The 27,562-nt window shown below is 45.7% G+C and overlaps 1 protein-coding gene across 2 annotated transcripts in view; it reads right to left on the bottom strand.

Annotated features, from left to right (window-relative positions):
• Nucleotides 1-27,562, bottom strand: part of ALG6 (ALG6 alpha-1,3-glucosyltransferase) — a 72,405-nt gene that overhangs the window by 37,771 nt on the left and 7,072 nt on the right. For both annotated transcript variants that reach the window (XM_030206896.1, XM_030206898.1), the window contains exons 3-7: nt 18,888-18,977; nt 10,206-10,294; nt 6,260-6,342; nt 5,691-5,755; nt 4,447-4,632 (exon numbers count right to left, since the gene is read on the bottom strand). In XM_030206896.1, coding sequence (XP_030062756.1) covers nt 4,447-4,632; nt 5,691-5,755; nt 6,260-6,342; nt 10,206-10,294; nt 18,888-18,977 — 513 coding nt within the window. The remainder of the gene's footprint in view (nt 1-4,446; nt 4,633-5,690; nt 5,756-6,259; nt 6,343-10,205; nt 10,295-18,887; nt 18,978-27,562) is intronic.

Below are 27,562 nucleotides of genomic sequence, written 5' to 3'. Positions count from 1 at the left end.
AGGAAGACTGTTCCCTACTCTTCTGGCAAGCGTAGGTACAATCCTCCTTCTCGACAGCCTGCGGCCCAGGCAAAGCCCCAGCGCGCTCGCTCTCGTCAGCAGCGTGCGCCTCAGCAAGGCCCCTCGGCTCCCCAGCAAAAGCAAGGGGCGAGCTTTTGACTGGCTCCAGCAGAGCATAGCCGAAGTCTAAGTGTCAGTGCCGGGCGACCTGCCAGTCGGAGGGAGGTTGAAAGCTTTTCACCAAAGGTGGCCTCTCATAACCTCCGATCAGTGGGTTCTCCAAATAGTCCGGCAAGGATACACCCTCAATTTGGCCTTAAAACCTCCAAATTGTCCACCGGGAGCTCAGTCTTACAGCTTCCAGCACAAGCAGGTACTTGCAGAGGAACTCTCCGCCCTTCTCAGCGCCAATGCGGTCGAGCCCGTGCCATCCGAGCAAGAAGGGCTGGGATTCTATTCCAGGTACTTCCTTGTGGAAAAGAAAACAGGGGGGATGCGTCCCATCCTAGACCTAAGGGCCCTGAACAAATATCTCGTAAAAGAAAAGTTCAGGATGCTTTCCCTGGGCACCCTTCTTCCTATGATTCAGGAAAAAGATTGGCTATGCTCTCTGGACTTGAAGGACGCCTACACGCACATCCCGATACTGCCAGCTCACAGACAGTATCTGCGATTTCAGCTGGGCACACGTCACTTCCAGTACTGTGTGCTACCCTTTGGGCTCGCCTCTGCGCCCAGGGTGTTCACAAAGTGCTTGGCTGTGGTAGCAGCGGCACTTCGCAGGCTGGGGGTGCACGTGTTCCCATATCTCGACGATTGGCTGGTGAAGAACACATCCGAGGCAGGAGCCCTGCAGTCCATGCAGATGACTATTCGGCTCCTGGAGCTACTGGGGTTTGTGATAAATTATCCAAAGTCCCATCTTCTCCCTGTGCAGAAACTCGAATTCATAGGAGCTCTGCTGGATTCTCGGACGGCTCGCGCCTATCTCCCAGAGACGAGAGCCAACAACTTGTTGTCCCTCGTCTCGCGGGTGCGAGCGTCCCAGCAGATCACAGCTCGGCAGATGTTGAGATTGCTGGGCCACATGGCCTCCACAGTTCATGTGACTCCCATGGCCCGCCTTCACATGAGATCTGCTCAATGGACCCTAGCCTCCCAGTGGTATCAGGCTGCTGGGGGTCTAGAGGACGTGATCCACCTGTCCACGAGTTTTCTCAAATCCCTGTATTGGTGGACGATTTGGTCCAATTTGACTCTGGGACGTCCTTTCCAAATTCCTCAGCCACAAAAAGGGCTGACCACGGATGCGTCTCTCCTGGGGTGGGGAGCTCATGTCGATGGGCTTCACACTCAAGGAAGCTGGTCCCTCCAGGAACGCGATCTGCAGATCAATCTTCTGGAGCTACGAGCGATCTGGAACGCTCTGAAGGCTTTCAGAGATCGGCTGTCCCACCAAATTATCCAAATTCAGACAGACAACCAGGTTGCCATGTATTACGTCAACAAGCAGGGGGGCACCGGATCTCGCCCCCTGTGTCAGGAAGCCGTCAGCATGTGGCTCTGGGCTCGCCGTCACGGCATGGTGCTCCAAGCCACATACCTGGCAGGCGTAAACAACAGTCTGGCCGACAGGTTGAGCAGGATTATGCAACCTCACGAGTGGTCGCTCAATTCTCGTGTAGTGCGACAGATCTTCCAGGTGTGGGGCACCCCCTTGGTGGATCTCTTCGCATCTCGAGCCAACCACAAAGTCCCTCAGTTCTGTTCCAGGCTTCAGGCCCACGGCAGACTGGCATCGGATGCCTTCCTCCTGGACTGGGGGGAGGGCCTGCTGTATGCTTATCCTCCCATACCTCTGGTGGGGAAGACTTTGTTGAAACTCAAGCAAGACCGAGGCACCATGATTCTGATTGCTCCTTTTTGGCCGCGTCAGATCTGGTTCCCTCTTCTTCTGGAGTTGTCCTCTGAAGAACCGTGGAGATTGGAGTGTTTTCCGACCCTCATCACACAGGACGAAGGGGCGCTTCTGCATCCCAACCTCCGGTCCCTGGTTCTCACGGCCTGGATGTTGAGAGCGTAGACTTTGCCTCTTTGGGTCTGTCAGAGGGTGTCTCCCGCATCTTGCTTGCTTCCAGGAAAGATTCCACTAAAAGGAGTTACTTCTTTCTATGGAGGAGGTTTGCCGTCTGGTGTGACAGCAAGGCCCTAGATCCTCGCTCTTGTCCTACACAGACCCTGCTTGAATACCTTCTGCACTTGTCTGAGTCTGGTCTCAAGACCAACTCTGTAAGGGTTCATCTTAGTGCAATCAGTGCATACCATTACCGTGTGGAAGGTAAGCCGATCTCAGGACAGCCTTTAGTTGTTCGCTTCATGAGAGGTTTGCTTTTGTCAAAGCCCCCTGTCAAGCCTCCTACAGTGTCATGGGATCTCAATGTCGTTCTCACCCAGCTGATGAAACCTCCTTTTGAGCCACTGAATTCCTGCCATCTGAAGTACTTGACCTGGAAGGTCATTTTCTTGGTGGCAGTTACTTCAGCTCGTAGAGTCAGTGAGCTTCAGGCCCTGGTAGCCCAGGCCCCTTACACAAAATTTCATCATAACAGAGTAGTCCTCCGCACTCACCCTAAGTTCATGCCGAAGGTTGTGTCGGAGTTCCATCTGAACCAGTCAATTGTCTTGCCAACATTCTTTCCCCGTCCTCATTCCTGCCCTGCTGAACGTCAGCTGCACACCTTGGACTGTAAGAGAGCATTGGCCTTCTATCTGGAGCGGACACAGCCCAACAGACAGTCCGCCCAATTGTTTGTTTCTTTTGATCCCAATAGGAGGGGAGTGGCTGTAGGGAAACGCACCATATCCAATTGGCTAGCAGATTGCATTTCCTTCACTTACGCCCAGGCTGGGCTGGCTCTTGAGGGTCATGTCACGGCTCATAATGTTAGAGCCATGGCTGCGTCGGTAGCCCACTTGAAGTCAGCCACCATTGAAGAGATTTGCAAAGCTGCGACGTGGTCATCTGTCCACACATTCACATCTCATTACTGCCTGCAGCAGGATACCTGACGCGACAGTCGGTTCGGGCAGTCAGTGCTTCAGAACCTGTTTGGGCTTTAGGATCCAACTCCACCCCCCGAGGGCCCTGTTTGTTCTGTTCCAGGCTGCACTCAGTTAGTTGGTAAATTTTTTAGGTCAATCTCAGTTATGTCCTCGCCGTTGCGAGGCCCAATTGACCATGGTTGTTGTTTTGAGTGAGCCTGGGGGCTAGGGATACCCCATCAGTGAGAACAAGCAGCCTGCTTGTCCTCGGAGAAAGCGAATGCTACATACCTGTAGAAGGTATTCTCCGAGGACAGCAGGCTGATTGTTCTCACAAACCCGCCCGCCTCCCCTTTGGAGTTGTGTCTTCCCTTGTATTGTCTTGCTACATACTGGACTGGACTGGCCGGCTCGAGCCGGTTTCGGGCGGGAAGACGGCCGCGCATGCGCGGTGTGCGCAGGCGCGCGAGGGCTAGCAAAGGACTTTGCTAGTGAAGATTCCGATTGGAGGGGCTGCCGTGGACGTCACCCATCAGTGAGAACAATCAGCCTGCTGTCCTCGGAGAATACCTTCTACAGGTATGTAGCATTCGCTTTTCCTTTGCTCTATAGGTCCTGAGTGTTTTGTATTTTCGGTATGCCTAGTACTGGATTTTGGAGGGGGGGTGTTAAAAAATGACCAGTCCCAGGTGTAACTACCCTAGATATGCCACTGCAGCTACATACCTTCACCTGCCATCAGCCATGAGGGTTTTCTCCTCCCACACTGTTCTCAGTAACTTCGTCTGCAGTGGCATTTCTCTAGCTGAAGTATATTTACAAAACATCCCTTTCAAATTTAGGGTATGCATCAACAGATTTCAGTGCTAGTCTACCTCCTGAGAGCTGTGATCACTGCCTGCTCAGCACCCCCAGCATGACCGCGATATGCAAGCTGGTCTTGGAGCCAATATAGTTTTCTGGAGGCCTACAATGAATATGCAAGAGAGATTTGCATGTAATGAAGGCAATGTATACAAATTTCCCTCACTCATATTCACTGCGGACATCCTTAGACTAACCTAGAGTGTACTTCAGGGCCAGCCTGACAAAACACTGATTTATCACAGCTGCCAAGTTTCTAAGTTCCAGGAAGGAGACTTTTGCCATTCCTGGTTTTGAACTTACATCCCAAAAGCAGTGTGGTATTTGTAGTTCTTGATTCTACCCACTGAATCTGTGCTGCAGGTTCCAGAATACATCAGGGTAGGGTTGCCTGAAATTCAGGAATGGCCCAAAATCTCCCTCATTGTTGCTGGGTCCACTGACCCAATCCATGCATGCACATTTAATTCAGTCACTTTATTACCTCCCAACTCAAGAGCTTGAAATTCCATACAATGAAGTAGAAATAAAGGCACTTACCCCCTTCCATTGAGGCCTTGTTTAAAGCATTTTCCTAGAAGGTAACAAAAGAAAGGCAAAGCGTGATAAAGTTCCATCTGTTTATAATTCAGGGCCAAGCAAAAGGCCAATGATCCTAGTAGGTGCCAGTTACACGAAAGGCCCAGCACACCCCACAATGCAAAGCCAAGACTCACAGCGTTATATGTGTTTCTTTGTTAAGGTCAAGAAAAGCTATACGCACACCTACAGATTTTTCATATAAAAGACACTGATGTAAACTTACTTTTCAGGATGTGCAGGTACAGACACTCAATATTACAATGAAATATGCCACATTACACAAAGGCTCTGGGATACATGTGTATTAGGCTTTTGATCCTGCAAGTGTCTGCCTGGTCAGAATGGAACCATATCCCTTACTCCAGCCATGGAAGATCACCGATTTTCGTTATGTACAAAGTTGAACCAGGACTTTCCAGTCTCTAAAGAAACTTCTTCAGCATTGATGCACCTTAACCCTTTGCCTAAGTGCAAAATTACTGTCAAACAAAAAGCGGCTGATCTCTACTGATAATGTCTACAATATCAAATTAAACAAGAGTAGAGCTGCTGTTCAGAGTATTGCCTGCTACCGTAGAACGCGATCATGCGGATACTACTCAAGAGGGGGAAGGAGAGTCGATGATTATTAACATACACAGAAGTTAAGACTTACCGCAAGGTGGAGTGAAATCAGCTGTGCAAAGTGTATGAGACTCCTCCTCTAGCAGTAGTATCCGCATGATCGCGCTCTACAGTAGCGGGCAATACTCTGAACAGCAGCTCTACTCTTATTTAATTTGATAAGTGCAAAATTAGGCAAGACCAGGCAAACACCTAGGGCAACAGCTTCTTGGGGGGGGGGGGGGGGGGAGGCAACTTAAGCTAATTTTTATAAGATATTTGTGTGATGAACATGATTGAGTTTAATTATCAAAATCTTGGGTGGCGGGGGCAGGACTGTAAGTTCACCTAGGACAACCATTGCCCCTGCATCAGCTCTGGCAACATAGCACAATCCACAATCTCATTCTTACGCGTTCAGTAGCAGACTATAAAAATATGCTATTATAACAAGTATAGTGTATACCCTACTTTCCATCTTACCGTAATCTCTTATCCACATTCAAATACTTTTTAGCGTTTTCTTTTAGAGGAGGATGGGGAAGAGATCAGATTTAACGAACAAAAAGGTTGTGCTTGTAACCCATGTGAAAGGATACTGAAAATGCCCATAATCAATAAGAATGAGGCCTGGATAAAGCAATATGCAGAGTAGAATGGAGACCTGAAAACAAGGGATATATAAAGCTTGAATCTATAATACACTGTACATATTTAGGAGGCTGTCATCCTTTCATCTCACGCTTCCTAAGCTACCGCTCTAATTATGCAACTCTTCTGCCCTTACATTATGGGAACCACCAGTGATGTGACTGGAAAGGTGAATGACATTACTGTGATAGGACTGTAGAAGGTGAAGTAACATCAAATCACATCTGTGTCTGACTTCTGACCCCTCCCACCAGTGTCTCTTGATTTGCCCCAAACCAGAAACCTGAGAGCAAGTCCAAGTTCGTTTCCTAAACTTCAGGCAGAAAACATTTTACATTTCACTGTAACATTTAGGCAATCCACAAAGAAAGATAAACAATATGATCAACTGAAAGAAGGGAAAGGAAAGAACTAAGAAATATGCAGTCCAGCCTGTCTAATTTAAACTGCATAGTTGCTATTTTTTAACCCATGTTTTCACATTCACAGAGCAATGATAGCAAAGTGTGATACTTGCCTTTTTATTAGCTGACGTTTCTTTCAGACAGAAACAATACAGCACAAGCCCAGGTATGTACACTATCAAATCTGCAATAAAAACTGTAAGACAGGAAGAATTCAGATAGTGCACTCATGTTGCTACATCTAATTCAGAAAAGCACCAGTGGTCCATCAGAACTTGTTTCCTGCCTTTACTGTATTTTCCTATTTAATATGTGTGGGAAGCCTGCTTGAAAGATTCTAGCAGGTTTGTGTCTGAAGCTACCAACCTCTCTCATAAAATGAAACACCCTCTGGGTGAGATCTGCAACTATGACAGACATAAATAAAACATGACTTCTCATAAATAGCACAAATACATGGAATAAAACAGCAAAAACACACACAAAACCTTAATTCCTCTTCAACCTTTTCTCTCCGTGTATATTCCAATACAAAGTCATAGAAATCCGTGAAACAAATTAGAAAGCCCTATTACTACATGCAGCACTACAAGTGAAGAGAGACTGGGGAAGGGATCTCTCTTTAAAAGATAAGACAAGCAACATGGAAATTACAAAGGTGGATAGTCATGCAAGTGAGGAAAGCAGGGGAACGAACTATGGCGCCGATGAACAAAAGCCCCCGGAAACTACAGTTTGCTATTTCTACCTCAGTAAAAATTACTGAGGTGGAAATAGTGAGCGATTCCCCCCCAAATTTGCATGCAAATGAGCTGCTTGCAAAAACAGTGAGCAACTTGGTAGGGAAAATCCACCCACTAAGCTATGCATGCGCAGGACAGTCAATCGTTAAGTGTGGCTGCTTTACGCATACTCAGAAGAGCATGTGCTACACATGACTTTCATACACGCATACAAGCTGTGTGTAGTTTTCTTTCTTTTTTTTTTTTCACTTTTTTGTTCCATAAAGCCACCACAGCTCCCCAATGTCTCCCCGGAAGCCAAAGCTGGAGATCACCATTCCCCATTATCGAAGTGGGAGCAGGACTATAGCAGTCCAGAGCTGCAGGAGGCCAAGAAGTGGCAGTAGCAGGAGGGAGCTGCTTTTCTGTGACCTTGGTAAGCTCTTGCTCTGAAGCTTCCCCCTTCAGCTGGTGAGTCCAGGCTCGGAGCCACCCCCATCCTTCTCCAGCATAGGTGCTCTGCCAAGCCACCACATGCATTTTCTTCATATCTCTAAAGGTCCTGTGGTCTTTTGTCCCTCCATGCAGCAAAAATAGCTGTGACCTCAGTTGGTTTTGAAGGGCTGTCATGCTACAGCTGCTCCAGATCTCCCATAAAATTTCTCTTCCTAACTGTAGGCAGTCCTTTCTGTGCAACGCTCATAAACGGCTGTGCGTCCCTCGGAATGCACATTTGAATACTAATCAGCCTGTTAGCATATGATTGCTGTTGTCTGCTGCCACGAATTGAAAACAGCCCGCGGAACCCCTTTATGCCTTTTCCCGCTGAATACCATGCTCGCTAAATCGGCTGCAACCAGTGGTATGTGTGTGTGTTTATATGAAGCAGTGGTTTTGAAAGAATAATAAAATGAAATCAAGTGTGATAATATATCAAACCAATAGATGCTACTCTCAAAGTTCAAACATGGATTTTACAGTTTAACCACAGGGGCTACTACACACCCACAACAACAGGTACAGTATAAGTAGGTGGTGCACGCTATTGGCCATTACGAAAGCTATACAGCACAGACAGTAAGTTTCACAGTAGAATTTACAACAAAGAAAAAGAAACATCCGAATCGCCATCAGGGACAAGGATGTGGCAGCACTGGGGTGGAGGAGGGTGCTTAGTGGACAGCATGTCTCATGGAATTGTTTTCAATCCCTCTGAGGGTGTATCTGTGTGGCTGTGACTGTGAGAGTACAGAAGAGAGGCCAGATAGATTGAAATGAACAATCCTCTACTGCTAAGTTAAGCTGGAACTGTTTCTCCTATAGAAATGCTTTAGGTCCTTTTTTGAGGAGTTTATTTCTCTGGATCCACCAGTCTGATTTAGCCTATTTTATTATTTACATTTAATCCAAATCTACAAGATTACTCTTGAGCAAGAAATACAGAAGATTCTTTCAATAACAATATTCAAATTTGTACTTCCGTAGATCACAATAAATTGAGGGGGGGAGTCCCAATATACTTAGGAGTGGATATAAAAGAAAAACGATACAAAAGAAAGGCTTAACAGGATATCCTCAAGTGCAAACATAATTAGATAACCTTCTTCAGATCTAGAAAGGCCTGCAGTTTTTCAGGGGGTGGGGGGGGGGGGGGGGGGAACCATACTCTGTTTATGTCTTACTATACATTTACATGGAAATGCCAACAGGAAAGTGGATCCCAGATTTTTCACCTCCTCTCTCATTGCGAGAAAAGATTTTCTTCTTTCTTGAGCGACCTTGGCAATATCTGGGTATATCCACAGTTTCTGCCCATAAAAAAAAATCCTGAGAATGTCTAAGATATTGCTTCACAATCAAATTCACATCTTGTTCAAAAATCATGCACTAATAAGGTAGATCTTTCTGTTAATTCAGTATTTGATTCTTCAAGAACAGCACAACAATTTTTCAAACCCAAAGCTGGATCAGGCTCTCAGTTACTACCTCGCTCTATTCTTTATAGCAACTAGCAAGCAATAAATATTTATAGGCGGCAAACCTTCTGGGGAAAACTTCAATATATCCACAAGATATGTCTTTAAAAGATCAACTGGGGGGAGGGATAGTGCCAAGAGAAATAGAAAATTTAAAATACGAAGATTAAGTCTTCTATTGTAATTCCAATTGCTCAGTCTGTCAAACTACTAGTCTACCTACCACTGCTGTATTTTAAAATCCTGAAAACATTTTACTTCTAATGAACCTGTTCTACTTGAGTTGTAAAGTCAGATTTTATTGTTTTCCACAGTCTTATTTAAAGCATCAAACTTTGTCACTAACGCAGTTACCTTTGCTGCTGTTTTTCCAAGCATGGAGTTAAGACCTTGTAACACTAGCGATTCCAAAGTTATCGCTGTAGGAGTGTCTAATACAACTCCTTCGATTTTCCTTCTCAGCAGTCCACCGCTCGGTGCGCTGCCCTCACTAGGTGCATCCAATGCTGCTCCAGTAGCAGTACACACCCCAACGGCAAAGCCGACATGGCAGGATGTTTGTAGCTGGGGCAGACAAAGATGTTTCATGCTCCAAAGAAGTGGATGCTCCTCCGCCCAATTCCAAAACAGAGCTTTCAATCCTGGAATATATCTTTGAGGACCCAACAGTGTAGCAATCCATCTTCTGCTGACTCGGGGGCACAACAGCGGCCAGTGGGGAATGGCCTTGACGATCTCCTTCCTGTTTGTATGCAACATAATCAGACAACTTCAGGAAAGCAGAGGTAAGAGTACTCAGTAGAATGATCTCACACTCAACGTCAGGAACCTGCTGCTCTAGGCTCCTCCCCAACAAGACCCGATTTAGCCTATTTTTAAACGTGATGCATCCTAACTTTTTTCCCCACACACCAAATTTGGTCCCATTCAGTTACATTTTCAGAGAGTTGATTTTAAAGCAACATAATAATTATAAAAACATATAACAGCATATAATATGGAACAATGAAAAAAAAACAGAGAGTTATTTTGACCCCCAGACATGCATTCATTGATTTTTGACCACTTATGTATAATTTCTAACACTGGGTTGGAAAGAACAATAATAAGGCACAAATTCAAGAAAGTGTTGAGGAAATGACAAGAGAGCGAACTTCACAAGAACCTGACATGCACAAATTAGCATCTACAGAAAGTGGGCCAAGGTCTTTCCCAGAAACATCCCTAATAGTATCTTTGCCAAAGGAAATCATGTAATGTGACACCTGCCAGCAAGCCTTCTCAGGACCTGCTCTGCATCTGGGCACTGCTGGAGTTAAGCCTGACTTTTGTACTGTAAAGAAAAGCATGTGTAATCTTACCAGTTGTACGCATAAATAGTTTATGGGTTGGGCTTTCATACCCATGGGAAGTGTTCAGGGCTATCCAATCAGGGTTTATTAGGTTTGCACTGAAAAAACAGTAAAGGTTAACATATCAGTGTTTGTGTAATTCCTGGGCTTTGCTATATATACAGGACTAGATGCAGTAAATGACGGCCAAATTTGAGTGCTGAAAAAAATTAGCAATATTCTATAAACAGCGCTCCGAGTTGGGTATTATTTATAGAATAGTGCACAGTGCTGAGATTCGTACCTTTTATACCAACTGAAACTTGGTGTAAATCCTCGCACAGATCCCCCAAATTCTATAATAGTGAATGCCCATGCCCCTCCCATAGCCACACCCCCTTTCAGTTGCACACTAAAAGATTTACACTCACATCTGTATAGAATAGCGCCTAGCAAGATGCATGTGTAAATACAAATTGTTGCCAATTAGTGCCAATAATTAATGCCCAATTTTTTTTATTTGTAAACCGCTCTAAAATTCATGTACAGAGCGGTATATCAAGTTAATTAATCCAATCATTGGCGTTGACTCATTACTCAATTAAATTCTATACAAAAATTGGGCGCACGCCAAAATTTGCACATACAACTTTGAGCGCCATATATAGAATCTGGGGAAAACAACTTTATATATGCCTCCTTGAAGACTCTGGTGGAACATGTGCTCTTTGTCTTGAAACAGAGTACCTTTGCATGCACACAGGTGATTTCCACACTATAAAGCCTCTTATTTGCATGTATATAGGCGATTTCCACATCTGGCTCAGATATCTTTCTGACAGTATGGCAAATATTCAGAGTAACATTGCACTCCTTTTGTAGTTTATTGCCCCCAATCTTATCTTGGGAACTTTTAACAGAAATGTACAGCATCACCGAAGTCCTAGGCTTGTAATGAACTGCCTGGGAGTAGTCCTTTAAAAATGCACTAGCCTTCACTCACAGGACAGGGCTATTTAAAAGAGCCTTTATGGCAGAGAAAACCAAACTACAAAGGAACTACAAACCCGTATCACCAAAATTCATCCTTTCCTTTCTGAGCACACTACCAGAACCCTTATCCACACTCTTATCACCTCTTGCTTATACTATTGCAACTTGCTTCTCACAGGTCTCCCACTTACCCATCTCTCCCCTCTTCAATCTGTTCAAAATTCTGCTGCACGACTTATATTCCACCAGTGTCGCTATGCTCATATTAGCTCTCTCCTCAAGGCATTTCACTGGCTCCCTATCCGTTTCCACATACAGTTCAAACTCCTCTTATCGACTTATAAGGGCATTCACTCTGCAGCTCCTCAGTACCTCTCCACTCTCATCTCTCCCTACACTCCTCCCCGGGAACTCCGTTCACTGGGTAAATCTCTCTTACCTGCACCCTTCTCCTCCACCGCTAACTCCAGACTCCGTTCCTTTTATCTTGCTGCACCATATGCCTGGAATAGACTTCCTGAGCTGGTATGTCAAGCTCCATCTCTGGCCGTCTTCAAATCTAGGCTAAAAGTCCACCTTTTTGATGCTGCTTTTAACTCCTAACCATTACTCACTTGTTCAGTACGCTTATTTTATCATCCCCACCTTAGTAATTCCCTTTTCTCTTATTTGTCCTGTTTGTCTGTCCTAATTAGATTGTAAGCTCTGTTGAGCAGGAACTGTCTCTTCATGTTCAAATGTACAGCGCTGCATAGGTCTAGTAGCGCTATAGAAATGATAAGTAGTAGTAGTAATCTGCTCTTGACCAGGCTCATCCTGTCAAGCCAATAAAACAGGTTCAGAACATGGTACCTTCTCTCTAATTCTTTCAAACAGCTCAGCTTCTGTCTGCATAGCTCAGCAACTCAAGAACCTCTTTCTTCAGACAGGTTTCTTCTCAAAGAAGTTTAAATGTTCTCTAACAACTTACTTCTTTGACAAAGCATTTAACCCCCAAACAGCCCTGTGGATGTTTGAGATTCAGCATGAAATCACACCAACAATCACTTTACTGTTTCTGGCTAGACCTTAGTTGGAACAGTAACTTTTGTATTATTTTCAGCTTTTCTATCATAAACCATCAGCGTTGTAAACCAAGTAGATAGTATTCCTGATATGCAGTATAACAAGAAAAACTTAAAACATGAAGTAGCTTTACAAGTCCTTAAACCCCACAGAAGTTTTCAGCAGCAAGCCTTCCTGTTTTTCTGCAATTCCTTCTCTCTCTGTCCAGTGTGCAATAACCAGTGTTCTGATGCCTATGGCTCAAGTTCACCATACCCAGACAGAAAGTAACTTTTCTTACCTGCAATAGGTGTTTTTCACAGACAGCAGTATTGATCAGGCACAAAATGGTGATGCCATCTGATGGCACAAGGAAGAAACTGCTCTCCCACAGCTCAGACCTTTAGTATAACATTTTCGACATGCATGCGACCCTTCCCAAATGCAGCAGTCTCCTCTGCTCCTCAGCTGATTCTAAAGTTCATTGAGACAACTTTCATGGAAGAGAGAGGGACTGTGTGCCTTATCAATCCTGCTGTCTAGGAAAAAAACCCCACCTCTTAAAAGGTAAGCAACATTACTTTTACCATCAACAAACAGGACAACCATTTACCCCAGACTCTGTATAGCACGCCTAGAGATCCATGCCAAAATTCAAGTGTATTCTATAACAACGTGCATAACTTAATTGGCTTAGCAAGACAATCAGCGTTAACAGCACTTAACAAGCAATAATGAGCATTAATTGGTAATAAAATTAGAATTTACTTGCACAACTCCCTAAGCATATTCTGCAATAGAGGGTATCTTCTGGCTATCAATTCAGATCAACCTAATGCTACAACTAGGTTATCATCAAATCAGTATTAGTTGTATTTCTTATAATTTAAGACTGACATAAGTCTTTATCTGATTGTTTGAATTACAGACCTATCACAAATATCCCTTTTCTGGCTAAGATCTCTGAATCCATTGTAGGGTCACAACTTCAGGACTATTTGGATTTGTTTAGTATATTAGATTGTCATCGATCTGGGTTTAGAAAATATCATAGCACAGAGTCTTGTCTCTTATCACATATATCTGAATATAGAACCTTGGTTGACAGAGGTATTGCCTTTATAGTTAAGCAATTGGATTTATCAGCTGCCTTTGATGTGGTTGGCTATGATTTTTTGGTTATTTAGATTAAGTCAAATTGGCCTGTCTGGTGGCATGTACAATTGATTCTCATCTTTAAAAAAAAAAAATCTAACTATAAAGTGACCATTAAAAATGAGAGCTCTTCCCCTTGGATACCTGGTTGTGGGGTTCTGCAAGGTTCTTCACTTTCTCTAATCTTGTATAACATCTACTATAGTCTTCTGGGAAAGCTGCTCAAATCTATGAATTTTATCTTACTACATTTATGCAGATGGTGTTCAGATTATCTTTCTAGCCACCTCTACTGTGTCTGATTTATTTGAACATATTCAGTACCGTTTCTCTAAAATTTCTAGATGGATGTGTAACAATCAACAAGTTAAATGCAGAAAAGGCAGTTATATCATGAATCTTTTCCATCTATAAGTCCCATTTTAAGGGACAAAATGATTTCACTTCAGAAAACAGTTAAAAGTTTGGTGTTTGGATTGATTCTGATTTGAATGGAGACATCCACATCAAGAAATCAATTATTGCTACTTACCTTAACCTTAGACACCTGCGCCAGGTACATTCTTATTTTTCAGTGGATGATTTGCAAAATCTAGTACAAGCTTTGATTTTCTCCAGAATATATTATTATAATTCTCTTCACCTGATCTGATTTCTAGACCTTTAACCAGAATCCAGCTGCTCCAGAATACTGCTGCTCATCTACTTTTTTTTTTTAATAATGTCAATCCCTTGTTCCGGATCCTTCATTGGCTGCCTATTCAAGCTAGGATCCATTTTAAAGCCCTTTGCCTGGTTGTTAAGATCATAAATGGACTCTGTCCAGAATATCTTCTACGTTAATAGTTGTTCAACCTTGTAAAAGTACAACCAGGCTTTTATACATGTAAATACATTTCATTTTCCTTTTTCTTTAAACCACGATTAGCTTCTACTTCTAAGAAACAATTTACAGTTGCTAAGGTTTTTAATCTGAAAATGCTCTTCCTACAGAAATACGGATTGAAACCAATTATTTACAGTTTCAGAAATTACTCAAATCTTGGTTTTTCACCAAATGTTATTCTTGAACTGTTAATTTTTTTATGATATTATATTTTTTCTTCATTTGAATTATGTATAATGTATTTTTATTGTCATAGACCATTCCGAATGTGATATGTTATGATGGAATTGGGTATCTTACCCATTCCTGAAGTTCATCAACTCTTCTAGCTAAAGTGATAGCTTGAGGAATAGCCCTTTTCAAGTCAGGAACTTAAGAGGCACTTTCTCTAAAGACTTAAAGAATCTTTAGTGAAGTGAGAACTAAATTTAGGTCCCAAGGCATAAGAGGCTTACGTAGCAGAGCCTTTGCATGAAGTAGGCCTTTTACGAAGTGGGCAGTCTTCTGCAATTGTGAAAATAGAAGGCTGTACACTGGATGTGATATGCCAACAGTGCTCTTAGATGTACTCTGACAAAAGAGGTTTGTAGACCAAGATGATATAAGTGGTACAGATACTGTAAAACTGTTGTAAGGGGGGGGGGGGCATGTAATAGGGTCATAGTTGTTAGTAGAGCAACAGATTAAAAATCTCTTCCATTTGCCTAGTGGAAGACTCATATGCAGTTATCAAAATGTCCTGTATGGGCTGCATAAATGTTAAAGACTGCTCAATTTCCAGGCCATGAGTGCCAGAGATGTGAGTTTTTGATGAGGAAACCTGCCATTCTGCTGCGTGAACAGCACTGAGAACTGGAGTAGCTCTCGTGGAGGTAGACGTGCAAAGTTTTGGGAGCACAGGGAACCAGTTCTGTCGAGGCCTGTGGGGTACTATTAGGAACACTATGCAATGGTTCTGTTGAAATTTGTGGAACACCCTCAGAATGAACAGTATAGTATACAAAAAGAAACACCCAGGTCCATGGAATTGCTAGTGCATCTGGTGCAAGACATAGTGGGGAAGGAAGCTAGAACTGTAAAGGAAGAATTGCAATCTCTTCGACAGCAAAAAGGTTGATTTGAGGTGGTCCCCTTACTTGAAAGAGAGAAGTTAAAACAGTAAAGCTTAGACACACCATTTGTGCAGACAAAGCACCTTACTGATTTTGAAATCTGAGTATGTAGTTGACCTGTATCTGGATGCAGTTAGAAATAGAAAAGTTCCAGATTCTGGTTGCTTCCAAACTAGATGATTTTTTAAGGGATGGAGATGAAGAGCATAGTTAAACAGAAGGCTGATGCTTCGGTTGAGCAGGGGTCACATGCTTTGGTCTTCTCCCTCTGTCTTACTTTAAGGGCTGCTGTACACTGAATTGTTTGAGATTGCATCTGATAATAGATTATCTTTTAGTAGTAACAGCCACGTCTGTATTGGCTGAAAGAAGTGTACCTGGCTGAGATGGCTGATGTGAAAGGTTGCACTGCTAAGAGATATTAAAGCATAGAATGATGATCTTTAATCATGCCCACTGTTTCCTTAACTTTCTCTCCAAAGAGTTAATCTCCTATACAAGAAGCATCAGCCAACTTGGAGCAAACATCTTCCCGCAAGCCAGATACTCAGGCTAACTGTCTTACTGCAATTGCTGAGATTTCAGAATTAGCTGTTCCTGGTCCTGTATGGAGAAAGCAGGAAGAGAATCTGCAATTTGTTGAAGATTGTATACTGGTGGGCAGCTATTCTTGTAGATAGCATAGCTTCTTGGATCATCTGGGGAAGAAAGTGTTCCATCAACCAAGTCCTTCCCAGGGTATATTAGAAAAATTCCTGCATTTTTTCCTTCCACTACTACTGATGAGTGGGATAATTGTGCTTTATTAAAGCCTGGAGATGGCTGGACTTTATATTTCATGTCTAAACCTTCTGAGACAGGCTGAATGGAAAATGGAAATGCTGGTCTTTGAGCATGAATCCAAAGATAACCACCTAAACGGTGGAGGTGCACTAGTTCCTACATCAAAGGATGCAGAAGCAAAAAGTAGGAAGAGTTGGCTCTTCTCAAATACCGGAGGAGACGTGATGATGGAAATAAAGTCTTTATTGCAAAAAAAACGACTCAACAAAGCGCCTGCCTCAGGAGTCTACAAGCATGCCATGTACAGGTACAGCCACTTTTATCTTGGGGGGCCTCTATATATTTGAGAGGGACAAATACATCTAATTTGGGTTCTTTTTCCTGGGAAATGAACCTCCTTAAATGATTTTACTGACAAACTTTGGGTATGACATGTCCTCATATAATGGTGGTGGTAAAGGATCAGATAGAATTCCTGTACACCCTCTTCCTCCTCATGTTCTGCAGTAGATAAGTACAAGAGTATTGCCATACTTGGACAGACGGAAGGTCATCAAACCCAGTATCATGCTCCCAACCAGTAGTGTGTGCGTTAGTGGCGTACACACCCCGTCAGACCCAGCTCCCTCACATTAAAATCCTCTTTGCTTTAATCTTCATCCGGGCAGCGGCACTCATAGGCTGCCTGATTCCTGTTCCAGGACTTGCTCCTTGAACCGTCCTGCCCTTCACAACACAGACAGTTGCAGCAGAAGAGGCGGGATGGTTTAGGGAAGAAGTTCCGGAGCAAGCTGCAGGTAGCCTACGAGTGCCACTACCTGGATGAAGATTAAAGCCAAGAGGATTTTAAGGTTGGGTGGGGGGCTGGGTCTGACAGGGTGCATATGCCATTGCCTGGATGAAGACTAAAGCTGAGAGGATTTTAAGGTACCGGGGGCGGGGACACACACCCCTGAAAAGATTCCTGGCTATGCTACTGCTTCCAACAGTGGTCAATCTAAGTCAAGTACCTGGCAAGATCCTAAAAGAGTGAAACAGATGTTATGCTGCTTATCCAGGAATAAGAGTGGATATTCCAAAGTCTCCCTTAATATTGGTTTATAGACTTTTCTTTTAGGAACTTGTCCAAATTTTAAAAATCCTACTACGCTAACTATAGTTGGCTATTGAACAGATACAGTAGACCCTCAACATTAGCCTATAACAAGTTCAGAGAAGACAGAGGAAAATAATGAGAGTGTTCATGCTCCCAGTCTAATTACAACAGTAAGAAGACAAATGGATCACAACAGGTTGCTCTCTGTGCAGAACTAAGACCAGAGGAGCAGGAAGACTCCATTGATTGTGCTGGAGAAGGAATATCCGAGGCATTTCTCATGAAGACCCTCACAAAGTCTATGAAAATCTTTTGTAGAAAAAAATTGGAAATGTTCAGGGAGCTGAAGAGAAAGGTGGGGAAGAGAAAGGTTCATCTGCTATGAGGACCAATACTGGTGATGCAGATGACTGTGCAATGGCAGAACAGTCTGCACTGAAGAGATCTTTTGCACGGAAGAGGTACTGATGTTTCTACACAGGAAGTACGTCTGTGCACCTCCTTTTACTGATAGGAGTATCTGCACTGGCCTCCCTTCAATTCATTAGCTTCTGATCAGGCATCTGCAGGCACTCCAGGAGAAGCTGAACTATGAGCCCGGATACATCCAAGGGTCTCTGCTCTTCGAGAAACTGGACCCCCTTAGGGTCTCTATGCCTAGAGTTTTATGGCTTCTCATGGAAGATTTTCAACTAGTTTGCACAGGGGTAGATTATTTTTATGCAGAGGAAGCCTTTTTGCGAGATTTTTCATGGCTCACCTTTTTTACCACATTTAACTGCCAAAATCTATATAGGTTGCCCAAAGCTGCACTTCACCCTTCAGCTACATGGAAAGCTGTATTGTAGAAAAGCATAGCTTCATATCTATGTTTTTGAATGTTCTACTTTGTGCTTATAAGATGTTTCATTAGTATTATGCTGACATCATATTATATCTCTTATTTGAATTTCACTGTTAGGTTTCAATTTGCTATTTTCACATTTACCCCATTTATTGTATTTATGTTTATATTTGGTCATTTCTACTATTGTCATGCTGTTAACAAAATTGTAAGTTTTATGTTTAACTGTACCTGCTGTATACCATCTTGGGTGAATCTCTTCATAAAGGTGGTTAATAAATTCCAATAAATAAATAAATCTGTAGAATTTCCAGATCCACAAACCAGCTGCATTCTGATGTGAATCATCTGGAGCACTGGAGCTCCATTGCTCTGGTTGTGGATTAGGAAGCTAAATGTTTGCCTGTGGCTTAAAATCTAATCATCTCTGAGACATTCCTTCTCTGTGGATTTCCTCATTCAGGTATTCAGCAGAGTTCCAGAACTGAAAGAATGGGAAACTCCTTGGGCTGTCACATGATAGGCCCATTATCATTTCTATAGTGCTACTTAAACGCACTCAGCGCTGTATACTGAACATGTAAGAGACAGTCCCTGCTCAACAGAGTTTACAATCTAATCAAAAATAAAGGCTAAGGGAATTACTTAAGGTGGGAATTATAAAACAGACATGGGTACTGAACAAGTGAATAGAGTTAGGACTTAAAACAAGTTGGACTCCTTGCTCTGCTCCACTAGAAACACAGAAGAAAGATTTACTTATCATGAATAACATTTAAAATAATGAAAATTAACTTACATATAGGCACATAAGAAACTGTGATAGGCAGTAAGAGGAGGATAGTCAAGGCCCCAGTATTGTAGGTTATTGTCACTGGTATTGAAGTACCTAAACAATAACACGACCACAGTTAATCAAAGTCCACATTATAAAAAAAGTGTAATAAAGCATCTGTTTCCCAATCTCATCCTGCGGGCCTAATAGGCCATCCATTTTAAAAAGCGTTTGGCAGGGTATAAGACTCGTGTTAATACATGAACACTCACTGCTTCTATTATAGCACGCTGAATATCACTGGAGCACAAATTTGAAGATGGAGAGTGACTGACAAGACCATCTCCCTTGGAGGGGTGGAGATGGGAAAATGACACTGAATTACAAGTAACAAGTTTGAATCTTTCTTTTGAAGACTGTCACTCTGAAGGGTGTTAATACTGAGTTTGAGTGCCATATGCTTTTGAGATGATAATATGTGATTTATTTAAATAAGTTGCAATCTTCCTGGCAGCTAACAGAGCAACATACAGAATAAAACATACACTGTAAACAATATAACATTTTAAACACAGCAGCACAAAAAAAAAAAAATCAGATCATTAGACCAGAGTTCTGGGAACACACGACTGCATGAATTTGGTTGTCATGCTTAAACTGAGTATTGACACTCAGGGGCCCTTTTACAAAGGCGCGATGAAATATGGCCTGCTGTACTGTAGACGCGTGTTTTGGGCACGCACAGAATCATTTTTTTAGCGCACCTGTAAAAAATGCCTTTTAAAAATTTTTGCCGATAATGGACGTGCGGCAAAATGAAAATTGCCATGTGTCTATTTTCGGTCTGAGACCTTACCGCCAGCCAATGACCTAGCGGCAAGGTCTCACGCGGTAACTGGGCGGTAATGGTCTACGCATGTAAAGTGCAGACTACTGCCCGATTACCGCCCACTTCAGAAAATAAAAATATTTTCCAGCGTACGTAGCAAACGCACATCAAAATGAAATTACCGCAAGGGCCACGCGGTAGCCAGGTTGTAACTCAAAATTGACATACGTTGGATGCACCCACACGGCTTAGTATCAGGGCCCCTCATTTTTTCATTCGGGCACTGTAAGCTGTATGCTTTGTGAACTGTTCAGTACACCAAATCCCTGAAGCAGAATACTAGTCAGAAACATATGAATCTGAATTAATTAAGATACTTCAGATTTGGAGGGCTAGGGGGGCATACCAAATTAACACAGTATGGTAACGTAAGTGCTTTTAAATGCATAATGTATAAAAAATATTCAGTGTACTCCAAAAATGGCAAATTGTTCCCATAAAACCCTACAATCAGTCTCCCAAATTAGTACGAAGCACACTTGTATAAAGATTTTATTTCTACTAAGCACTTTTATTTTCCCATTTATATTCTGTCAATAACTAGGCAGATCACAATAAAAACAATCCTTAAAAAAAAAAGGAAAATTACATACCACATCTGACATAAGACATACCCACTACTGACTAAAGTATGAACAGTAGGAACAGCCAGAAGAGATCAGGTTTCAAATATTTCTTAAACTGTGTCAAATTTGCACATAAACTCAGATATCCAGGCAGTTAATTCCACATCAATGGACCAGCCACTGAGAAAGCAGCTGTTATTTATTTATTTTTTTTTATTTTGTTACATTTGTACCCCGTGCTTTCCCACTCATGGCAGGCTCAATGCGGCTTACATATTGTATACAGGTACTTATTTGTACCTGGGGCAATGGAGGGTTAAGTGACTTGCCCAGAGTCACAAGGAGCTGCCTGTGTCTGAAGTATAGCGCACCTGGCTTTAACCTCGAAATTGCCAAACACTTCCCATGTTCTTCCCACTTATTGACCCATATACTTCTACTTGACAGTCAAATAAATTCTATAACTTCATCTCCAGAAGCTGAACTTATGGTTGTTTTTATAAACAATGTTGAAAAAAATTGAAAACTTTTTTAAATAGATGATCACAATCCCTCTTATAACACATGACAAAACCTATATGTATAATATGGACTTACATATTATGAATTTAAGAGAAGGGAGATTAATTTGTACATTTGGCTCAATGTAAACAGCAGTGGGTATAATCAAAGTAATGACAGCAAATGCATGGTCGTTTTGCAGGATTTAATAATGACTAGTATTCATGGTTAGAACAACCTCCCTATATCAGGGGTAGGCAACTCCGGTCCTCGAGAGCCGCAGGCAGGTCAGGTTTTCAGGATATCCACAATGAATATGCAGGAGATAGATTTGCATACCATGGAGGCAGTGCTTGCAAATCTATCTCCTGCATAGGTACTTAGGGGGAGTGGGATCTTGGGGTGATAGTATCCGAGGATCTGAATATGACGAAACAGTGTGACAAGGCGGTGGCCGTAGCGAGAAGGTTGCTAGGCTGTATAGAGAGAGGTGTGATCAGCAGAAGAAAGGAAGTGTTGATGCCCCTGTACAAGTCGTTGGTGAGGCCCCACCTGGAGTACTGTGTTCAGTTTTGGAGGCCGTACCTTGCAAAGGATGTTAAAAAAAATGGAAGCGGTGCAAAGAAAAGCTACAAGAATGGTATGGGAGTTGTGTTCCAAGACGTATGAAGAGAGACTTGCTGACCTGAACATGTATACCCTGGAGGAAAGGAGGAACAGGGGTGATATGATACAGACGTTCAAATATTTGAAAGGTATTAATCCGCAAACGAATCTTTTCCGGAGATAGGAAGGCGGTAGAACGAGAGGACATGAAATGAGATTGAAGGGGGGCAGACTCAGGAAAGATGTCAGGAAGTATTTTTTCACAGAGAGGGTGGTGGATGCTTGGAATGCCCTCCTGCAGGAGGTGATGGAGATGAAAACGGTAACGGAATTCAAACATACGTGAGATATACATAAAGGAATCCTGTGCAGAAGGAATGGATCTACTACTACTACTTAACATTTCTAGAGCGCTACTAGGGTTACGCAGCGCTGTACAAATTAACAAATAAGGACGGTCCCTACTCAGAACAGTTTACAATCTAAAGGACGAAATGTCAAGTTGGGGTAGTTGAGATTTCCTGAGAAGAGGTGTAGTGATTAGGTGCTGAAGGCGACATTGAAGAGGTGGCCTTTGAGCAATGATTTGAAGATGGGTAGGGAGGGGGCCCGGCGTATGGGCTCAGGGAGTTTGTTCCAAGCATGGGGTGAGGCGAGGCAGAAAGGGCGAAGCCTAGAGTTGGCGGTGGTGGAGAAGTGTACTGAAAGGAGGGATTTGTCTTGAGAGTGGAGGTTACGGGTAGGGACTGTATAATTACACTACAGCAAGAGGCCCTCACTGGATGTCCACCGGAAGGGTGGAAGGCCAGATTTTAGGACTCAGGCTGTAAAAATACCAGCTAGGTTTAAAAATCTATGACTGGCTGAGCAAGGACTTGCTTTTCCTGCAAGTTAATATGTGTTCTAGCTTAAGACCTATCCACTGGAATAGTGGCAGGCCAAGCTACATAGCTTTAAACAGCTGAAAAGCATTGACTAGGCCTGATAACAAGCTGATGGCCTTATAGCAGAGAACCTGCAATAGCAGGACTGCATGATGAGTCTTAATGAAACCTGGTACAACTTTCAAATTGAATGTAACACATATGATGTAGAAATTATGGATGAAAATGGAAAGTTTGGTTTGTAAGATGGAGAATGTTTTTAATAAGTTGGCACTCAGATCACAAGATGATATGAACCTGATATATCCAAATTTAGATATCTTCATAACAAAAGTTGTTTTGTTCTTGTTTGGATGTTTGGATACCCGTATCTAAGGAAATGTTTACAAAAAGGGAAATGTCTCATTCTCCGAGGACAAGCAGGCTGCTTGTTCTCACGACTGGGTGACGTCCGCGGCAGCCCCCACCAACCGGAAATAAGCTTCGCGGGACGGTCAGCACGCAGGGCACGCCCACCGCGCATGCGCGGCCGTCTTCCCGCCCGTGCGCGACCGCTCCCGCCAGTTACTTTTTTTCCGCGACTGAGAGAGTTGTGTTTTCCCCTCTCTCTCGTTTCAGCCGCCGGATTTTTTCGACCGCGTTTACGCGGATCGTCGCTTTTGGCCTGTTCGGCCTCTTCTTCTTCTTCTTTCTCTTTTATAAAAAAAAAAAAAAAAAAAAAGAATTTTGCGCGTGTGGAGCACGCGCTCCTTCTTTTCCCTCGCTTTCTAGCGGGGACGCCTCGTTGCGGCCTAGTGGCCGCTCGGTCGGTTACAATTTTCGTGGTGTGATTCTAGCCACCATTGCCGACTTTGACTTCGCCGACGCGATTTTTCCGTCGATGTCCTCGAAGGTCCCGAGTGGATTTAAAAAGTGTGGTCGCTGCGGCCGGCCGATCTCGCAGACCGACACCCACGCTTGGTGCCTCCAGTGCCTCGGGCCGGAGCACAATCTCAAGTCGTGCGTTTTGTGTCTCGGTCTCCGGAAACGGACTCAGGTTGCGAGGCAAGTTCTGCGGGACCGTCTTTTTGGAACTTGCGCCGGCCCCTCGACGTCGACCTCGACGGCATCGGTATCGAAGACCGGTTCTTCGGTACCGGTATCGATGCCCGAGACATCGGCACCGATGGCAGCGACCCCAGGAGAACAGGTCCCGTCGGCCCGCCGGTCCGCCGGCGAGAGTGGGGTAGAGAGACCGCGTGGGCAGTCGGCCCCGGTCACTCCCTCAACTCGTGAGCCACGGGACCGAACCCTGTCGGACCCGGTACCCCGAGACCGAGGGGGATCGACCTCCTCCTCCTCCATGCCCTCCGGCACCGGTGACGTGCACCGGAAAAAAGACAAGAAGCGCCGTCACCGGGAGCCCTCGGTGCACCCTGAAGAGGAGTCGACGCCGAAGCGTCATCCGTCGGTGGTGGAGGTACCGACGCGTCGGGGTTCCGGCACCTCGGTGCCGTCTCCTGGCCCCCAGCAGCTTCCGGCACCGACACCCTTACCGGCCCCACCGCCTTTCCCGGCAGCGGGCCTGGACGAGTGCCTCAGAGCCATCCTTCCGGGGATCCTGGAAGGGCTGATGCGCCAGGCTGTGCCGGCGCCGGGGGTGCTTGCGCCCTCGGCGCCGATGACTGTGGCGCCGGCGAGCTCTAGCCCGGCGCCGGGGCAGTCGACACCGCCGCCGCTTGCGGTGCCGGTCTCGACAGCCACGCAGGTGGAGTCCCCGTCGACGTCGATGGAGGGAGCTCCGTCCCCGCCGGCGCGGGAGTCCACCGCTCGACGACACCGAGACCTCGGTGCCTCGACGTCGAGCCGGGCCCGGTACCGGACTCAGCTACATGAGCTAATGTCCGATACCGAGGACGAGGACTCGTGGGGGGAAGAGGAGGACCCGAGATATTTCTCCTCCGAGGAGTCTACAGGCCTTCCCTCGGACCCCACGCCGTCACCGGAGAGGAAGCTCTCACCTCCTGAGAGTCTCTCCTTTGCCTCCTTTGTGCGGGATATGTCTATACGCATTCCCTTTCCCGTGGTCTCTGTGGAAGAGCCGAGGGCCGAGATGCTCGAGGTCCTCGACTATCCATCACCACCTAGAGAGTCCTCCACGGTACCGCTGCACAATGTCCTGAAGGAGACGCTGCTCCGGAACTGGGTGCGACCACTAACTAATCCCACCATTCCCAAGAAAGCAGAGTCCCAGTACAGGATCCACTCTGACCCAGAGCTCATGCGGCCCCAGTTGCCCCATGACTCAGCGGTCGTGGATTCTGCTCTCAAGAGGGCACGGAGTTCGAGGGATACCGCCTCGGCGCCCCCGGGGCGGGTGTCTCGCACTCTGGACTCATTTGGGAGGAAGGCCTACCAATCCTCCATGCTCGTGACCCGCATCCAATCTTACCTGCTCTATATGAGCATCCACATGCGGACCAATGTGCAACAGCTGGCGGACCTGGTCGATAAGCTCCCGCCGGAGCAGTCCAGGCCTTATCAGGAGGTGGTCAGGCAGCTGAAGGCGTGCAGAAAGTTCCTGTCCAGGGGGATTTTTGACACCTGTGACGTGGCATCTCGTGCTGCGGCCCAAGGTATAGTGATGCGCAGGCTCTCATGGCTGCGTGCCTCTGACCTGGACAACCGCACCCAGCAGAGACTGGCTGACGTCCCTTGCCGGGGGGATAACATTTTCGGTGAGAAGGTCGAGCAGATGGTGGACCAACTGCATCAGCGGGAAACCGCTCTCGACAAGCTCTCCCACCGGGCGCCTTCAGCACCCGCCCCCACGGGTGGGCGTTTTTCCCGGGCACGGCAGGCTGCACCCTATTCTTTTGCAAAGCGTAGGTACAACCAGCCGGCCCGAAGGCCTCGTCAGGCACAGGGACAGCCCCAGCGCGCTCGTTCTCGTCAACAGCGTGCGCCTAAGCAGCCCCCTGCGCCTCCACAGCAAAAGCCGGGGACGGGCTTTTGACTGGATCCACGGGAACATAGCCGCCCTACAAGTGTCCGTACCGGACGATCTGCCGGTCGGAGGGAGGTTAAAATTTTTTCACCAAAGGTGGCCTCTCATAACCTCCGACCAGTGGGTTCTCCAAATAGTGCGGTGCGGATACGCCCTGAATTTGGCCTCCCTGCCTCCAAATTGTCCTCCGGGAGCTCAGTCTTTCAGCTCCCATCACAAGCAGGTACTTGCAGAGGAACTCTCCGCCCTTCTCAGCGCCAATGCGGTCGAGCCCGTACCACCCGGGCAGGAAGGGCAGGGATTCTATTCCAGGTACTTCCTTGTGGAAAAGAAAACAGGGGGGATGCGTCCCATCCTAGACCTGAGAGGCCTGAACAAATTCCTGGTCAAAGAAAAGTTCAGGATGCTTTCCTTGGGCACCCTTCTGCCAATGATTCAGAAAAACGATTGGCTATGTTCCCTGGATTTAAAGGACGCATACACTCACATCCCGATACTGCCAGCTCACAGGCAGTATCTCAGATTCCGACTGGGCGCACGGCACTTTCAGTATTGTGTGCTGCCCTTTGGGCTCGCCTCTGCCCCACGAGTGTTTACCAAGTGCCTCGTGGTGGTAGCGGCCTATCTACGCAAGCTGGGAGTGCACGTGTTCCCATATCTCGACGATTGGCTGGTCAAGAACACCTCGGAGGCAGGAGCCCTCCGGTCCATGCAGTGCACTATCCAACTTCTGGAGCTGCTGGGGTTTGTGATAAATTACCCAAAGTCCCATCTCCAGCCAACTCAGTCTCTGGAATTCATAGGAGCGCTGCTGAATTCCCAGACAGCTCAGGCCTACCTTCCCGAAGCGAGGGCCACCAATCTCTTGACCCTGGCCTCGCAGACCAGAGCGTCTCAGCAGATCACAGCTCGGCAGATGTTGAGACTTCTGGGTCATATGGCCTCCACAGTTCATGTGACTCCCATGGCTCGTCTTCACATGAGATCTGCTCAATGGACCCTAGCTTCCCAGTGGTTCCAGGCCACCGGGAATCTAGAAGATGTCATCCGCCTCTCCACCAGTTGCCGCACTTCACTGCTCTGGTGGACCATCCGGACCAATTTGACCCTGGGACGCCCATTCCAAATTCCGCAGCCCACGAAAGTGCTGACGACGGATGCATCTCGCCTGGGGTGGGGAGCCCATGTCGATGGGCTCCACACTCAGGGTCTGTGGTCCCTCCAGGAAAAGGATCTGCAGATCAACCTCCTGGAGCTCCGAGCGATCTGGAACGCACTGAAGGCTTTCAGAGATCGGCTGTCCTGTCAAATTATCCAAATTCGGACAGACAATCAGGTTGCAATGTATTACGTCAACAAGCAGGGGGGCACCGGATCTCGCCCCCTGTGCCAGGAGGCCGTCGGGATGTGGCGTTGGGCGTGTCGGTTCGGCATGCTCCTCCAAGCCACGTACCTGGCAGGCGTAAACAACAGTCTGGCCGACAGACTGAGCAGAGTCATGCAACCGCACGAGTGGTCGCTCCATGCCAGAGTGGTACGCAAGATCTTCCGAGCGTGGGGCACCCCCTCGGTGGACCTTTTCGCCTCTCAGACCAACCACAAGCTGCCTCTGTTCTGTTCCAGACTTCAGGCACACGGCAGGCTAGCGTCGGATGCCTTTCTCCTCCATTGGGGGACCGGCCTCCTGTATGCTTATCCTCCCATACCTTTGGTGGGGAAGACCTTACTGAAGCTCAAGCAAGACCGCGGCACCATGATTCTGATCGCGCCCTTTTGGCCCCGTCAGATCTGGTTCCCTCTTCTTCTGGAGTTGTCCTCCGAAGAACCGTGGAGATTGGAGTGTTTTCCGACTCTCATTTCGCAGAACGACGGAGCGTTGCTGCACCCCAACCTTCAGTCTCTGGCTCTCACGGCCTGGATGTTGAGGGCGTAGACTTCACTGCGTTGGGTCTGTCTGAGGGTGTCTCCCGGGTCTTGCTTGCCTCTAGGAAGGATTCCACTAAAAAGAGTTACTTTTTCAAGTGGAGGAGGTTTGTCGTGTGGTGTGAGAGCATGGCCCTAGAACCTCGTTCTTGCCCTGCACAGAACCTGCTTGAATACCTTCTGCACTTATCAGAGTCTGGCCTCAAGACCAACTCAGTAAGGAATCACCTTAGTGCGATTAGTGCTTACCATTATCGTGTGGAAGGAAAAGCCATCTCTGGAGAGCCTTTAGTCGTTCGATTCATGAGAGGCTTGCTTTTGTCAAAGCCCCCTATCAAGCCTCC

This window comes from Microcaecilia unicolor, chromosome 6 (genome assembly GCF_901765095.1).
Source record: "Microcaecilia unicolor chromosome 6, aMicUni1.1, whole genome shotgun sequence".
Lineage (NCBI taxonomy): Eukaryota > Metazoa > Chordata > Amphibia > Gymnophiona > Siphonopidae > Microcaecilia > Microcaecilia unicolor.
Note: the sequence above shows the minus strand (reverse complement) of the source record. Positions and strands in the feature narration are given on the sequence as shown.